Below are 17,766 nucleotides of genomic sequence, written 5' to 3'. Positions count from 1 at the left end.
AAGGCTGCAGACTTGGGGAGGCTCTCTGAGGTTCCCGGTGGCCACAAGTCAGGTCACAATCAACCATGAGGTTCAGTGGGCCAGGCGAACCTCTCTCTGCCAAAACCCCTGGGTGGGCCCCACCTGCTGGGGCGGGGACACTTCCCCGGAAGGACGGGCCAAGTCCACTGCCAAGACAGTAGGAATTAGGGCCCCTCTTCCCCAGGGCAACTGGCTTCTTCAAGTGAAGTCCTGGGGGCTGTGCCCACACCCCACCTTCCATACAGGTCGAGACTTCTGGTCCCTCCTCTTCTATCTGTGACAGAGCCCCAGACTTCGGGCTGCTCCCCCTCCAGCACCAAATGCTCCTCCCTGACCTGTCCTCCTAGCTGCTGGCTTTGCTCTCCCTCCCAGACCTCAGCCCCGTGGGCTTCAGACAACAGGGAGACCCGATCTGGGTGCCGGGCTGAAGAGCCACCTCCCCCAAGCCCATCTTCCACAGCAGCCTACTCCCTGGTCCGAGGGGTGAGCTGACGGGTGAGCGCGGGCCCCCTGGGCTGGCACCGCAGGCAGAGGAGAGCCCCTCTTTGGAGGTGAGCAGGCAGCACAGGCGGGAGGGATCAGGCAAGCCCTGCCCCGCAGCTCATCAACTCCAGGCTGTACAGCCGGGAGCCGTGAATGAACGGGAAGCCGGGCAGATCACAGGGGCACCCTGGGCAAGGAGGATGGGCATGAGCCCCGGGAGCCTGGGTCCCCACAGTGGCACCACCACCCGAGGCAAGTGGTCCTCGCCTCTCCTGGGTCCCTGGGAACCAGCCCTGCGACAGCCACTGGGCAGCTCACTCTCTCAGCTTTCAGCCCCGTGGGCCCCTGCACTCAGCGAGGTGGCCTTTTAACTCAGAGTTGCGCCGAACCTGCTGAGCTCTCTCCAGCTCTCTGGGAGCACCCACCCCAGCCTCGGCCATCCTTCCCCAGCTCAGTGCAGTGCCCTGCGCTCACTGCTGCAGGCCAGAGCGCCCCTCCCCACAGGGGTGCCGCACATTCAGAGGCCACCCTCCCCACTTCTGGCGCAGACACCGCTGCAGCCCGTCCTGCTCTGTCATTAGGTCACTCGTTGTGTATTTTCTCTCTTGCCCAAGAGAACATGAGCTCCAGAGGCAGAGCGCTTGGCTGCCCACAGCTGTGTCCCCGCTCCCCAGACGGCTCTGCTGAACACAGCTTTCTAACGTGCAAGCTCCACCGTGACGAACTAAGAAAGCCCGCACAAAACCCTTCCCCACCTTGTCCCCCGACACCCCTCCAGGGGCCCGAGCCATACCTCGCTCCCCAGGACCCCAGCCCAGGGCTTCTCTCCAGACAGTCCCTCTGCCTTAAGTGCCTGGGCCCACCATCTCCCCAGGCCTGTGTTCAGCCCTCCTGGCCCAGCCCTTGGAGACAGTGAGCCGTGGACCCCTGGAAGATGGGGAGGAACATGGCAACCGCCCCCCTCAGCCTCAGCTTCCTTATCTATGAAATGGGGTTGTGATGGGATGAACTGGTCCCCCACCCCCAATTCATTATGCTCAGGTCTTCTCCCCCGGTACCTCAGGATGTGGCTGTCTTGGGACAAGGGATCTTTGCAGAGCTAATTAAGTTAGAATGAGGTCCTCTGAATGGGCCCTAATCCAGGAGGACTGGTGACCTCGGGAGAAAAGAGGAGAGCAGGACACGCACATGCACAGAGGGGAGGCCGTGGGAAGGCACAGGGGTGGACGCCGTCTACAAGCCAACCAGAGCAGCCTCAGGAGAAGCCAACCCGGACTCTACCTCAATCTCAGACTTCCGGCCTCCACAGCTCTGAGACGCTCTGTCTCGGCTGTCTCTGCTGCCCGGTCTGCAGTATGTGGTACGGCGGCCCTAGGATACTCGGGCGGCGTCAAGGAGTGTCCGCTCTCCACGGCCACCAGAGCTGAGGTCAGCCTGTGAGGGGGCTGTCTGCTTTTGTAAATCACGTTTTATCAGTCTGCCAACGCCAGGCTGGCATGGCTCCAATACCCAGAGGGCAGGACAGTTCGGCAGTCCCCCATGAGCTCCACAAGGAGACTGAGAACCCCACGTGCAGAGCTGCTCAGATGCCCCCCGAGCAGGGTGGTGGGTGGGCATGTGTAGCCCCTGGGCAGGGGTGGCCTCCCCTGAACTTCCGGGTTCCCTGCGCTGGCCCCCACCTGTTGGGCTTCCTCAAACCCTCCATGCGGCCTCCCCCTGCCGCAGTGCAGCAGCACCACAGCCCAGGCGTGCCCCCTGAGAGAAGAGCCCCCCGCAGCGTACACCCAGATGCAGACCCTGCCTCGCTTTCCAAACCCCAAGGGGTGGCGTCACCCAAGGCTGATTGTGAATAGACAGGATCCTGAGCGAACCCTGTGCCGGGGTCCCCTGGGACACCGGCAGCCTTCCCTAGGCCCCAAGGGACGAGGCCTCACCTGCCAACCAACCCGATGCATGCACCTCTGCTGGGGCGCCCAGGGGTATGGCATCCTGAGGCATGGGCACACTGACCTCAGCTGGCATGGTCCCTGCAGCCTGGCTACCGTGGTTTCCCTCCCACAGGTACCTCCACCAGGCAGACCTCCCCATGCCGTCCAGCACGGCAAACATCTGAGCACGCATAACAGGGTTAGCTGACCCTAGCCAGGCCCTGAGAGTGACCCCAACAGTGCAGATATTCAAATACACCATCACCCACTTCTGTGCCTTGTTTTTTTTTTTTTCATTTAAGAAGAGCTTCCTCTCTTGGTCTGGGGGATTTTTTTTTTCAGTCACTTTGGGGGCAGAGGTTGGAGGGTGGGAGGCAGTTAAGAATCCAGCCGGCAAGAATGTCAAGCTGAGGTTTCTAACAGGCATGGAGATGATCAATCGGGGAGATCTTGAAAGGAGGCACTCACACCCAAGAACGAACGGCCCGGGGCCTGGTTTTTGCTTGGTTGCCGAAACCGTTGTTATTTAGAAATCATGACTGTGTTAATATGAAACCAGGGCACATCAACTGCTCCTGTTTTGGAGTGGTGGTGGTGGGGGAAACGGTTTTTTCTCGGTTATCTGTTTTTGTGCTCGGGCATAGAGGCTGAGTTATCGGACCTCACACGTGCAAAACTGGTGGCCTCCCGGCTTTGGCCTGACACGACGCTCACGAGCAGAGACGCCTTTTACAAAAGACGCCCTTGCCCTGACTGCCCTTGGTCCACAACACTTCCCACTCTGCGCCCCCGTTTATTTTTAGCAGCTGCACTTTTCATACATTCTGGGGCTGGTTCCTGCTTTTATGTAACCACTTCTGCTAGGTCCTTAATTGTTTTTTTCTGAAGTGGTGCTCATATTAAACGTGACAGGGTAACCCAATCTGCCTCCGTGCCCCTGGGCAGACCTGCCGCCCGTTTTACGCCTTTCTGCGGCTCCAGGCACTGAGAGTAAAGGAAAGAGGCTTGTCTGGGGCGTGTTTCAGAGAAGAGAGCACAAATCTTTTTTTTTTTTTTGCCTTAAATTTTGGTATACAACTAATAACCAGGATGACACCTGGCCTGTCATTCCTAGACATCTGCTCAGGGCAGGGAGGCCTGAGTGGACGGGAGGATGTGACTGTAGACAATCAGATAAAGACCCTCCCCCAGCCTGGGGCTGGAAGCTGCCAAGCCCCCTGGTGACTCCCTGGCACTTAGAGGAGGCTTCATTACCAGGGTGGGGAACCAAGGTTGAAGACAGGACAGAACACGGCTGATTTGAAACCGCAGCAGTTTCAGCAGCTACCCTAGCGGTGCACCGAAACCGCACTCAGGACGGCCTTGAGCAAAAACAATATGAACCTGATGGTTTACCACGGTGTGTGCTGTTAAAAAAACCCTGCTGGCCGGCCCCACCCTGGGAGCAGTATCTTTAATTCTCCTGCTTCTGAACTTTCCGAGACCAAGAGGGCCCCCAGCACCCAGGATCGGGGACTGGCAGGCCGGGGGCGCTGGAGGGCGTGAAGCCCTGAGCCGACCTCCCCCTCCTGGCTTCTCCGGGAAGGTCTTAGCCCGGAGAGTCGGCAGGGAGGGGAGAAAACGGTGGAATACAATCCCCCCCACGACTCACAAACGTGAACACTGAAGGAAGGCAGGCTCTTCTGCTTGCAAATTTTTACCTCGAAGGAGAGTTTAACACGTTTGGGTGACTTGCGGGAGGGTCTCAATAAATCAGATGAACAGAACATAATCAAAAGCAGACATGAGCCAGAGTGTGTGTTTCATCCCGACCAGATAGTGGCTGGGCTCTGTTTATAAGGTTCAGGGCTGCAGTTGGAAAGTGCAGCTCTGTAGATGAGAGATAAATACAAAAACAACCAAACACAAAAATAAAAAACAAAGGTCTGTGGTCAAGACAGCTGCCCCACCTGAGCTATTACTCTCCACAACACAGGACGTTCCCAAGCTGCCATTTGTGGCAACACGGGACCCACACAACTGCCTCTAGTCCCACACAACACGGGACCCACACAACTGTCACTCGTCCCACACAACACGGGACCCACAACTGTCACTCGTCCCACACAACACGGGACCCACAACTGTCACTCGTCCCACACAACACGGGACACACACCACAGTCACTCGTCCCACACAACACAGGACACCCACACAACTGCCTCTCGTCCTACACAACATGGTGCACCCACAACTGCCTCTCGTCCCACACAACACGGGACCCACACAACTGCCTCTCATCCCACACAACACGGGACCCACAACTGTCACTCGTCCCACACAACACGGGACCCACAACTGTCACTCGTCCCACACAACACGGGACCCACAACTGTCACTCGTCCCACACAAGACGGGACACACACCACAGTCACTCGTCCCACACAACACAGGACACCCACACAACTGCCTCTCGTCCTACACAACATGGTGCACCCACAACTGTCACTCGTCCCACACAACACGGGACCCACACAACTGCCTCTCATCCCACACAACACGGGACCCACGCAACTGCCTCTCGTCCTACACAACACGGGACCCACACAACTGTCACTCGTCCCACACAACACGGGACCCACAACTGTCACTCGTCCCACACAACACGGGACCCACAACTGTCACTCGTCCCACACAACACGGGACCCACAACTGTCACTCGTCCCACACAACACGGGACACACACCACAGTCACTCGTCCCACACAACACAGGACACCCACACAACTGCCTCTCGTCCTACACAACATGGTGCACCCACAACTGCCTCTCGTCCCACACAACACGGGACCCACACAACTGCCTCTCATCCCACACAACACGGGACCCATGCAACTGCCTCTCGTCCTACACAACACGGGACCCACACAACTGTCACTCGTCCCACACAACACGGGACCCACAACTGTCACTCGTCCCACACAACACGGGACCCACAACTGTCACTCGTCCCACACAAGACGGGACACACACCACAGTCACTCGTCCCACACAACACAGGACACCCACACAACTGCCTCTCGTCCTACACAACATGGTGCACCCACAACTGCCTCTCGTCCCACACAACACGGGACCCACACAACTGCCTCTCATCCCACACAACACGGGACCCATGCAACTGCCTCTCGTCCTACACAACACGGGACCCACACAACTGTCACTCGTCCCACACAACACGGGACCCACAACTGTCACTCGTCCCACACAACACGGGACCCACAACTGTCACTCGTCCCACACAAGACGGGACACACACCACAGTCACTCGTCCCACACAACACAGGACACCCACACAACTGCCTCTCGTCCTACACAACATGGTGCACCCACAACTGTCACTCGTCCCACACAACACGGGACCCACACAACTGCCTCTCATCCCACACAACACGGGACCCACAACTGTCACTCGTCCCACACAACACAGGACACCCACACAACTGCCTCTCGTCCTACACAACACGGCGCACCCACACAACCGCCAGACTTCTGAAAGTCGTACTACGGGAGAGCTATGGCTGTGGAGGTGCCCTCCTTGTCACCTTGGCTGCTCCCTTCCTGCCCCCTGAACCCAGCGAAGAAGCTGAACTGGGGGAAGAGAAAAAGCAGGCTGTCCAGAGCTTCACCTTTCACACCCATCATCACTCGGAAACTTTTTATTTGCTGAAAAAGATCGCTTTTCAGCAACGCACAAGAGAAACACCCAGCCCCCTCTGGTGGGACGAGGTGACCTAACTTCTTGGGCCACGACCCACAGGGCCACGCAAGCGGTGTGCCAGCCAGGAGCCCTGCAGACTCCAGCCCACTCACTCTGGCTCAAGCACACGCAAGGAGAAGGCAAACCCCACAGATCAAAGCCGTGCCAAGCAGCAGAGCCCCAGCAAGATAAAATCTGAGGTCCCCACCATCACAACGTTGAGATTTTCCACTAAAAATATTTACTGAATTTTAAGACAAATTTGCTGAATGCATTGAAGGGAGCAGGATGAGGTTTGGTTCTGAACTGTTGAGAAAAGCTGAACAAATATTTACTATCATCCACCAGGCACCCCCACACCTGATGAGCTTGTCTCACCCTCTGCAAGGTGCCAGGGGTGGTCAGAGGTAGCGAGCCCAAGGGGAGTGGGGTCACTGCCCGGTCAGAGGGAGAAGGCGAGGAGGGGAAAGTGTCACCACACTTCTGGGGTCCTCAAAGGACAGATTCCCTTAGGACTGAAAAACACTTTTTAAGAGGTTTCCACAGAGGACTCCAAAGACATTCGTAAGAAACCTGGCGGGGGCTGTTTTGGTTCTGTGGCAAACACGGGGAGGGGGTACGTGACTTATCAATGAGTTTACAAACCATAAATCAGCCTTCACAACAAAAATAATACAACCTGGCAGGTCTCACAATTTGTTTTTTTTTTTAATTATATTTGTTTTTTGATTTGTGCCTGCAACACTCTGCTGAGTCAGCCGTGTGCTGGCCTTACACGTCCCCTTGAGGGGTCTTTTGGGGTGCCTTGGGGGGATAGGGAGATGCTAGCTACAGCCAGGTGGGGGGAGCCCTGGGGCCGCAGTGGCCCAGCCTTGGTTCCTCCCTACAGAGCGGCGCCCGTGCAGCCAGGACGCCACCTCGGCATGGGCAGGGAGGCGCCGTGCCCACATTTAACAAAGTCCCCAGGGTGCCGTGCGGCGGGTCTGGAGAGGTGAGAAAGCACTCATGTGCGCTGGAGTCAGGGGCGGGGGGCAGAGCCCACCGGGAGCCCTCCCAGCGTGGGGGCAGCGAGAAAGGAGAGCGAGCCTGGAGTGGGGGGCCCGCCCGCCCCCGCGCTCCTGAGGGCTGGTCCCCAGCACCCACTCACACACACACGTGCTGCTTCTCAGCTGACAGTGGCGGCAGGAGCGGGGTTGACTCAGTGCTTTGAATGCGAGGAGTGAAGAGCTGGGGGTTAACATTCACCCCATCAGAAAAGCCAGCACCTCGTGGGGAACGTCTCCCTGGGTCCCCCCCACCTTGCTGTAGGTAGAACCAAGGGGCTGGGGGAGGTACACAGGGCCTCTGCCGTGGGCGAGGGGGGTGCCAGGGCCAGGGTGGTAGCTGCTGTCTGTTCACACCTATACACAGACGCCAGACTGGGGAGTCCAGGCTCTTGCACCCCACCTCAAGGCCTTGCTATAAAGCCCCCCAGACCCCAGCAGGCTGAGCCCCGACTCCTCTGCTCCAGGCCCCCCAGGTCTGGGCACTTTCACCCCGCTATACAACAGGTGACAAGCGTGTCACTGAACTCCCACTCAATCCACCACGCGACTCTGGGTGCAGGAGGGCGGGCGTGGGCTAAGGCAGGCAAACGCTTCTATTTTCAAACTCGGCCGACTTTGCAAAACAGAAATTCACCCCAGAGAACAATTCGTCTCCAGGCGTTTCACACCTTAAGAAGCTGAGAGGAAAGTGACTTTCTTTCCTTGGCCAGGAGCCGGCTCATGAGCACTGTGGTCAGGGGTCCTGCCCAGTCCCAGCACGGACGCTCCTGATAGGCGGCGGGGGCGGGGGGCAGCCCACGGGAAAAGGAGGGCTCCACCAGGCTGGGTGCCTGAGGTTCCCTGGAGCTCCCCGACCCTGGAGCACCCCAACCCTGGCTGGCCGGCAACTGTCGCATTTTTCCACATTCGAGCTGGCAATGAACTGCATTTGTCCTGTTCTAGAACTATCACATGTACCCACTGAATTATCTCTCTGAAATCATCGTGGGAACGGAATTCAAGTAGTTAAGTTCAAGGCCGAGGTGCTAACCGCTACGGCTCAACTGGAGAAGCCATTTTCAGAGTGGATCCTGCGCGATAAACAAGGGGTTGGGATCCACAGGGGCACTGCTTAACCGCCCTGGTTTCACGCCACGCTGCCTGGCCTCTCAGAGCCGGGCACACACCCCGGCTGGCGCCACGGAGGGGCCCGAGGCTTCCTCTACAGCTGGCTCCCGGGTGGCAGCTCCCGGGACGGCCAAGCTGACCACCGGGCGGATGGGCCGGCCCCGGGGGCGGGCAGACACCAGAAAGACGCCAGAAGAAAGATGCCACCTTCTGTGACCCTGTTCTGTTACCGCGTGGGGTCAGTCACAGATGTGGGAGGGGACTCGGGTTCCAGGGGAGAAATGATGATTTATTTATTTTTTCAGAATCACTTGAATCAAACAGGACCCTAGTTATTAAATAGTATCCCGTTGTCTGGTATGGGTTGGAAGGATACTGAGAAGGGGGAGGGGGCAGAAAGACACCACCAGAGTGTGCGTGGCTTTATTCTGCAGGTGAAAAGGTCATTAGCTGTAATAATAATTAAACTGGGGAAAGGTTAAAGGTGACTGGCTGGTTAGCGGTGAAGGCACGCTAGCTGGTGTCACCCAGGCGCTGCAGGAACCGCAATGTGGGGCTGCGCTTACAGGAAGTGGCAAGGGTGGGGCCCAGGGCACAGGATCCCGCTATCTGTCGCCGCAGGCGCGAGGGCCCAATCACTGACACCCACACAGCCATTTCCTGCACTTGAAAAAAAAATCTGTTTCTCCCTTTGCAAATCAACAACTTTTACCTAGAAACTCTTCGGCGGTGAGTTCTGACTGATCTCGATCTCCGGTCCGTTGCAGAGAGCACACCGCTGTTTACCTGGGGGAGGTGTACCAGCGCGAATTCTAACTGACAGGTTTCGGCGGCTGCCAGAGTGGTCTGTTTTGCATCTGCCTAGAAGAAACCAAGTCTCTACCCAAACAGACACCTGCTTGTTACTGCATACCTTGATAGACCTTTCTAGAAAACACCTCTGGGCTCAGAGAACTCAGTGCCAACTCCAGAGCGCCATGCACTGCCCCAGAGGGTGATTCTCAAAGGTTCTCGAGCAAAGCTTTCTGGCCTGGGTCAGAGCAGATGGCCGGCCTGAGGGCTGCTCCAGTCACGCGCCTCGGATGCCAGAACTCTTTCCCAGAGAACCCTGGTGAGGCTCCCGGCTGGTGGGATCCCCATTGTGACTCCACAGGCTGACGCTGTGTGTTGATCTCATGTCAGCTAATCTTTCATCAAACTTAAAGATGCAACCAAAACTCAGCTCCCACAGGCTGTGAACACTGCAGCCTCTGGGGCATAAGGCTGGCATCCCCAAAGCCAGGAGTTAACTCAGACCCAAACATCCACCTGGTCCCACACGAGTGACGACAGCTGAGCTTTGCCAGAGAGGACCCTGGAGCCCTCTTTGAAGTTCAACTACCCACGCTATTTTTTTTCGGCTGCAAAGATTTCTGCTAAACTGCCAACTCATGGGGGAAAAGGATCCCTTGAGAACTCCCTGTACGCATATGACAGCCTCAGGCCCAGCCTCTGTCTTTCCCCGGGGAAGGAGGGCCCTGAGTCCTGGTCCCTGTACCCCAGGGCCGGGTTGGTGGGTACACACCACACTCGTCACGATGCTCATCAGCTGTGCAAGGCACTTACCAGAGAGGCCACACGCTAGGCCACAGGTGCGCCCGAGTTCAGGTGGGGAAACAGGCTCGGCAAGGTTAAGACACTTGCCCAGAGCCCCTCCGGGAAACGGAAGCAGCCAGAACGTGCAACCAGTCTGATCAAGCATCCTCCTGGGATGCTAGCAGGACAGGGGACCCAGATGCCCGAGGGAGGCAGCATCAGACTCGCCTCTCCTGGCCTCACACGTCGGAGCTGACTCCAGACACAAAGACCTGGTGGGGTTCCAGAAGCTCTGGGTCCCCTCCAGGTGAGCCTCGAGTGGGCGTGTGCTCAATCAGACCCATTTCCCATACAGAGTGGTGAAGGTGAGCCTGCTCCTTCCTCATGGTTTCTGGAGTGTGGGTATGAAGCTGTGTATGTAAGAAAAGCCACAGTCACCCGGCTGGCTGGAATGTCTGCTCACCTACCTCCATGAAGGAAGGGGTCATGGCTCCGCCGCCAAGACCACCCGGCCTCGGGAGCAGGGGACCCGCCTCAGCCCCTCCCTGCTCGCCCTCCCCGGACCAACACCCCCACACGTCCGGTGGCCCTTGACCGTGACAACACGGCACGTTCACGCGCTGGCCACGTGGCCCCTCCAAGCACGAAAGGGCTGGATCAGCAAGAAGCCCTCACTCGCCAACTGCTGGACTCTGATTCCTCACAAAGACAACCACCACCAGTGGACATCCCCTTGGCTGCTTCCCATCGCAGGAGCCAAGAGAGCGAGAGCTGAGCCCGAAGCTTCCGTAACAAACATTCCAAGCGGGATTTTCTGACTCTCATCTGCTGACCTGTCTTGCTAATAAGCAGACACGGCCAGGTGGCTCCAATTGAAGAGGCCTTGCTCCCTGTGACGTAGACAGGGGAGAAGAGGGCCGTGCACACGGCTGGGCTCCAATCCCCCAATCGGGGAAGTAGCCTGGAGAGGACAAGTGCATGCCCGCCACCAACATCCACCCTGCTCAATGACGCCTGCTGGGTCGGGCGGCCCTCGCAGGGCATCGATGCAGCCGGCAGTCTCCGGTTGTTACAGGTTAGTGTGGAATCACAGCAGAAGCACCGCTGGAAGTGCTCTCACAGCACCCGCCACACAGCGTGTACCTACCACCCAGCAACGTGTACAGCGCGGGGGTTTCCTGTTCAGCCACTGCTTCTAGGTAAGAGAATCAGACGAAAGATGTTTAGGCCTCATGCGGGCACAGTGTAGCCGCTCACAGGTGCAGCACTGCACACAGGCTGGCTGCTGTCCAGAGCACCCAAAGCTCGCGGCGTGGTTCTCAATACAGCTTGGGGGCGTGGGGGAGCGGGAGGCCTGGGAGGGGGTGGGGGTCACCAGGTGTAGGGCTGGCCCTGCTGCCCACCCTTGCTGCGTGACCTCGGGCGCCCACGTGAACCTCTCCCTTCCCTCTCCAGTTCTGATAAGACAGCATCATGGTGCCTGTCCAGTCTTGCGGGTCTTGCCAGAATCTGGTGGGCTTATAGTCGTGACCTTGCACCCTGAGGGTCATGATGTGAAGAGGATACTTGGGGCACCTGGCCAGCTGTGGCTCAGCAAGGGTGCAGCAGGCCAAAGCCACGACGAGCAGAGGCGGCCTGAGACCCCCGGGTTACACGCCCAGACTTCCCCCGACACGGATAGGGCTCTGAAAAGCCTGAGCCCTGGAGCCAGCCCCCAGGAGCTGAGCTGCGGCTCCAGCGGGCTCTGCTTTCCAAGTCCACGGCACACTGAGAGCAGAAGCCGCGGTGGGTGGGGAGACTCACTGAGGGAGACACAAGGGGAGGTGCCAGCCAAGGGCGACTTCAAAGGCACCCCCGCGCTGGTTCAGGGAAGGGGAGGAGGCTGAGATGAATGTTTCCAAGAAACCCTGAGAACGAAGCTCGGCGCCTGCTGCAGCCAGCAAGGGGAGCAACTCCTCCACGAGGCCCAACAGATGCTGAGCTGCCGGGTGTGTGTGTGCGTGTGTGCACAGGTGCGTGCAGGCACGTGTGAGAGCGTGTGCGTGCACAGGTTTGCTATGGCTCCCGTCTTTCTGATAGAGAAGGCCCAACGCCACTGCGTCAGGAGACCAGCCAGTGTCCCTCGAGGGTCACAGCCTCTAAGGTGTAAGCGGCCTCTCACAGACGCAGGGAATTCCTTCACAGTTCTTGCTTCCCCCTCAACTCCCCACCCCGTTTCAGGGTGAATGCTTTTGAAGCATGGTTTCTAGAAAATCTGTCATAAATTCACCCCACCCACTGGGCGTGCTTTCTCTCGTGTCCCATCCACAAGGAGGCCAAACTGGGCACTGTGGGCGGAGGGCCTGTCCTCCTGAGACAAGGCCCTGCCAGCAGGCGACAGGAGTGGGGAGGGTGCGTTTTTGAACGGCTTCCCCTCTGTGAGGTTCTAGTGACGGGTGTAGGAAGGCTGGCCATCCTTGAACTCATGACCCCCTGTACCTAGTGACCTCAGGGTGCGGGCGGAGGCCCTGGGGGCTGACTGCAGGGGCAGGGTGCACTCAGGTGGGAAGGAGAGAGTCACCTTCCAACAGAAAGGACCAGGAGAGGAGGCCATGAGAAGAAGGCACGACCGCAGGAAGGCATGGTTCTTCTATGAGCTACAGTCTAGGGACAGCACAGGGGATTCTGCTGGGGGACCAGAGCAGACCACAAAGGGGGAACAGACTAACGACTGGGAAACTGCAGTGAATCCTTCTGCCACTGGGAGCAACAGCTTCCTGCTTTTAAGTCTGATAACCTGGCCTGTTGAACCATCGCCATCACCCAAGACAGGTACCCTGCATGAGCTAACCATCCTTGGCACCCTCAGAGGGCTCAATGCTGCGAGAAGCCAGCAACATCCCATAACCAGGAGAAGGAAGGGCTGCAGGAAGCCCCCTGTTCAGAGCTATCTGCCTAGATGCTGGGGCAGGAGCAGAGGGCAAGGGAGCCCCAAGCCATGTGGCTCCTCTCACGTTAAACATGACCAAGGAAGAGCCCCACCCCTCCCCAAGTCCTGAACCAATGTGGAGGCACAGGATGGATGAAGTGGCTTCAGCCACTGCTTCCGCCGCCCCCAGCCCTGGGCCCCCCCTGAGCCAACCTGGGAAAGAGCTCGGTAGGGGTGGGGAGGTCGGAGGAGCCACAACTGCATGCTGAGCCAGGGGCCACGCAGCAGCTCTGCCAACCGCCAGGAGGGTTCTTAGCCCCCGGCCTCTGAAGACCACTCTGTAGCCCCACACAGAGCCCAGAGCCCAGGGGCCCACAGGACGAGGCGAGGATAGAAGGGACCGGAGGCGCTTCCAGGCACATGGGGTGCGCAGAGCCATGTGACGGGCAGAGGGGAGCCCCTCTGGCTCCGAACACGGACCCTCTGGGCTGGTGAGCGGAGGGGCCCGCCATCCCCCGCCGCCCAGCGACGGTGGGCAGGAAGCTTCAAGAGAAGGAAGCGTACTGACCGCTCGGCGGTTTAGGCCGCGGAGGAGCAGGTTTCTTCGGAGGCACAGCGGGAGTGTCCTGTTTACTTTTAAAGGGGTCATCTGAGAATCCTGCCCCTCCAAAGGAGGAGGTGAAAGGCCCAGAAGTTGGGGGCTGCAAGAGAGGACACGAAAAGAGAGGCAGAAACAATCATTAACATGGAGGCAGGGACGCCCACTGAGCCCTCCGCGCTGTGCGGCACGGCCCCCGCTCGGCCCGAGGGCTGCTCGCCAGCCCCCTGCTTTCCTCCACCCTCGACAGACGGCGTCCTCTGGCCCACAAGGGGGCAGCTGGCAGACACAAGGAGCAAGCAGGAACACCCACCGCCTTGATGGGCTAATGTCATGCGGTGGGGCGTGGGGGTGGGGAGCTGTTCCCTGCCACCCGCCTGGGGGTATCGGGGCTTCCTGCTCACACTTCAGAGACGTGTCCCACCCCTCTCCCTTCGGTCAGCGTCAGGCACTCAGTCAGAGTGGCACCAGACCCTCTCTGTGCCACTGAGCTGCCCCCCCAGGGACTCAAGCTGGAGCCCACCCCACCCACACTGGCACAGCCACTGCCACCTCTGATGGGCTCTTGTCGCCTCTGGCCTGGACCCTCCACGGGCTTCCTCCAGCCCTAGTCTCACCCACGCCCCGCTCCCCCCAGATATCTACCATCTCACACCCAAATCGGACCACATCACACCAGCCACAGAGAGATGCCTGGAGGGATGGGTGGGCAGGAAGGCAGGAGGGAAGGTAAACACAGCAGGTGGGCAGGGAGGCAGGAAGATGGGCAGGCAGGAGCGTGGCCAGGCCCTGAAGCTTAAAGGCAACTCCCAGTACTCCTCAAGGCACACTGGGCCTTCCTCATAGCCCCCCAACCCCTCACTGCGCAATGCTTTGGCCTCACCCCAGCAGTGGGCCCTCTCTTGGCAATTCTCTGATGCCTGGAGCCCCGAGTGCCCCATCCCTAGGCCTCCATACATACAGGGTCCCTGATTCGGGGCGCTCAGCCCTTCCCATCCACCGAGCCCGTGCTCCTTCTCAGAGACGGGCTGGAGCTCACTGCCACCCCCAGACCCCTCCCTGCCACACCTTCCTGGACCGGCTCAGATGTCCTAGGGGGAGCTGACAGGACACAGCTTATCACGCCAGGGTCAGGCAGCCAGGACCCTCCTGTCTTAATTGAGTGGCCTGAAAGGCAAGAGGCACCGATAGGGCGCACACCTGCCCGCAGCGGGCAAGGACTCGTCTATATGGGCTCCCTCTCCTGAAGCCCCAGCACGGCGCTGGGCACGACAAACCTCCACTGACGGACAGATGAGCGCAGAGGACCAGTGGCGCCCCGAAGGGAGACCGCTCTCTCTATGGGTGGGGGATCGTGTTCACTCACACAGAAAAGAACTAGGGAACAGTAGAGAGGAGACTCAGAGCTGTTGGACACAAAGGGAAGCAGTGGACACTGGAGTGAAAGCGCTGATATGATCCTCAAGAGAGCAAAGGAAAGGAGACGCACGGTGGGCACGCAGCGGCGCAAGGAGGGGCGCTTGCAATGCTCTCCCCAGTGCGGGGGGAGGGGCTGGCCGAGGGATAGGAGAGCCCACTTTGGGGACTTCCCTAGGCACCTGGTTCCCACACGTGGATGGAGCAGTGGGGAGAAGGGCGGGCATCAGTCACAGGGTCGTGGTCACGGGGACACAGATGCGGCCACCCCTGTCCCTCGTACCTAGTCCCAGATACTCGTTTCAGGTGGGAGAGAGGCGGCTGGTCCACAGAGATAAGGAGGGGGCCTGGAGAGGGCGGCGGCACCCTTAGCCAGGACCGCTGGGAACCCCAGTTCCTCCCCCAGAACCTCAGAAGGCCCCAGGGTAGGAGACGTCCACTCTGTGCTGGTCTCACCACATCGTCCCACCGGCCTGGGGACAGAGTCCTCTGGCCACCCCTTCCATCTCACAGGCAGGGAAGCTAAGGAACTGGGAGGAGACATGGCCTGCTGACAGCACAGCACCTCAGGGTGGGACCTGGAGGCCCCGGTCCCGGCTCCGTGCCTCTGTTTCCTCTTCTGTGAAATGACCATCATGACTGGCCCGCGCTCGCAGGGCTGGGCGAGAAGTCGAAAGGGAGTGCATAAGCGGCTCCACCCGGCACCTGAACCACATCAGCAGAGACAGCGCAAGCAGAATCATGCCGAGGATGTGGATGTGACTAGGATTCCCCTGGATGCCCGCAAGAATCTGCAAATGCCCGCTGGCCACCGACACTGTGTTTCTGCTGTTTCCTGTCATCCACAGAGCCCTTCCCAGACTGAGCAAGCCGGAGAGCCAAGGTGCAGCGTGGACCTGCAGCTCAGCTCTGAAGTGAATGGGTTAGGGTCTGCTGTTTGGGAAAGAAGATGGAGCAGCCGCTGAGGAGATGAGAGCGCGCGCTGCTTCTGCTTTTGCTGTTCCCAGGACACGCCCTGGGTTGACAGCTCTCTCCACGCTTGCCACAACCTGAGACGAGCAGGCAAGAACCAAAATCAATTTCTTGGCAAACAGGGGGCGTGACCAGCTCCCAAGGCCCCTGCGTGGACCCGTTCTTGTCCTGGGAGCTGGGTGTGCGCCAGCTCTGGGGAAGGGGTGCAGAGGGACACCTGGGAGCCTCTGGGTGCAGAGCCCCCGCCCCTAGAGCTGCATGGCGCATGGTGAGGCCCTTGTCCACCCGGCCTGTGCACCGCACCCGAGCGCGAGCTGCACTGAGCCTCCCGGCTGGCTGGGCACACCGTGGGCCAAGCTGACCCTCCGCACACCCCCCCGCCCCGATCTGTCTAAACCCACCGCGTGGCTGGTGGACCCGCTCCAAGGAGAAAGAGTTCGCCCACAGCAGGGAGTTTTATCACTTCTGACACCAAAAAGCCTGCGTCATTTCCGAATCCTGACTTTCATGACTTGAAGTTTCCCAAGAAGCCTCCTCTGGGACCTGACTGGTTCCTACTCAGGCTGCAGCTTCAGGGAAAGTTGCTATTTTTAGAAGGGTTTCAGTAAAGCCGGTAGGGGCTCTCTGGCTAGGCTATAGTGAAGTGTGCTCCAAAAACAGAAAAAAAAAAAAGGAAAACACACAGACAAAAAAGCTACTATACAAGACGCAGCTCTAAAAGGTTTACAGTTTAAAAAACTGACTTAAAACAAATGACTCTCAACTTAAAAAAAAAAGCCCTAAATAGAAATGCATGCTTGAAAAACAACTGAAAATGGGCTGACAAAGGGCAGTCAAGTATTTCATAGCTGGCTTTTTTAAAAAAAATCCTAGGGTGGGAGGGGTGAAATAATTAAGTTGGAGTCTTGTTTTTATTCTCAGATGCTTTCTGAGATCTATTTTGGGGAAAGTGTTCTTAACGCAAGGTAATACTGCCTAGAAAAACCGCCTCAGGTACGAGGGGACCTCAACTAAGGGTACAGGCCCAGAGCAACTCCCAGAGGAGGCCAGGGGATCGGACTGTTGGCTGGCACTCTCTCCTCCAGCACTGCCGGGCAGCGGGGGCACACTCCAGCTTTGGGTGAAGTTAAGGAAGGGCGCCAGCCCGCACGGCCTCCCCACCCCACTCAGGTGGAGAAGAGACAGCGATGTTCAAAACACACACACACACACACACACACACACACCCCCCAAGCACTTAAAAAAAAACACCTTCTTGCCACTTTACTTTCATTTCCTTTGGCATTTTATTTATACACACAATGTTGTTCTTGAAAAACAGAAAGGGAACCAAAAGGGAAAAACAGAGACCTATGAGGTTAGGGCGCTGAACTGAGCTGGGCAAGCGGCATGAGATCAGGAGCTGATGGGATCGTGGAAACAAAACAACGGAGAACTGGACAAACTTTCCACGGCCCCAGCCAGCCCTGTCCCGCCCAATGCCACCAACAGGAAGGGGCGCTGGCTCTGAAGTCACAAGTGCACGTGTGTGTGGCCTGATCCGGGACACGAGATCAAGGAGAGGGAAAGTGGAATAAAAGAGGGAAAACGCAACTGTAGGTTAGAACGCGCGCCAAGAGGGAAGGGCCAGGCTCTGAAGTGCCTGGCTCGGGGTCGCCTCTGCAGCTAGCAGAGACGCAGGTGGGTGCTGCCTGGAGGCGGCGGCTCGGGTCCCGCCAGGCGGCCACTCCACACAGCCTCCACCGCTCCCTGATACAGAGGGTTGGCTCACGCCTCGTCCTTGTCCCCTGGTCCCAGCTCGGGGGCACTGCTCGACCTCATTCCCCTGCCTCTGGGGGAGAGGGCCCACTCGTGCTGGGTTGAGATCACAGCGTGAGCCCCTTCCCTGGAGACTGCCGCCCCCACGTGGCAGAGGTTTCTTCATTTCAGGGGATAGTTTCCCGCCCGCTAAGCAGGGACATAAGCCAAGGACAC

At 58.6% G+C, this 17,766-nt stretch overlaps 1 protein-coding gene across 12 annotated transcripts in view; it reads right to left on the bottom strand.

Annotated features, from left to right (window-relative positions):
• Positions 1-17,766, bottom strand: part of EPS15L1 (epidermal growth factor receptor pathway substrate 15 like 1) — a 107,270-nt gene that overhangs the window by 8,332 nt on the left and 81,172 nt on the right. For 4 of the 12 annotated variants that reach the window (XM_061421733.1, XM_061421736.1, XM_061421732.1 and 1 more), the window contains 2 exons: positions 13,375-13,507; positions 11,046-11,093 (listed from right to left, as the gene is read on the bottom strand). The exons of 4 other annotated variants lie outside the window; for them this stretch is intronic. In XM_061421733.1, the coding sequence (XP_061277717.1) occupies positions 11,046-11,093; positions 13,375-13,507 (181 nt within the window). The remainder of the gene's footprint in view (positions 1-11,045; positions 11,094-13,374; positions 13,508-17,766) is intronic. 4 more of the 12 variants (XM_061421735.1, XM_061421734.1, XM_061421739.1 and 1 more) reach the window with 1 other exon arrangement.

This window comes from Bos javanicus, chromosome 7, assembly GCF_032452875.1.
Source record: "Bos javanicus breed banteng chromosome 7, ARS-OSU_banteng_1.0, whole genome shotgun sequence".
Taxonomy (NCBI): Eukaryota; Metazoa; Chordata; class Mammalia; order Artiodactyla; family Bovidae; genus Bos; species Bos javanicus.
The sequence above is the reverse complement of the archived record's forward strand: the minus strand, read 5'-3'. Positions and strand labels throughout refer to the sequence as shown.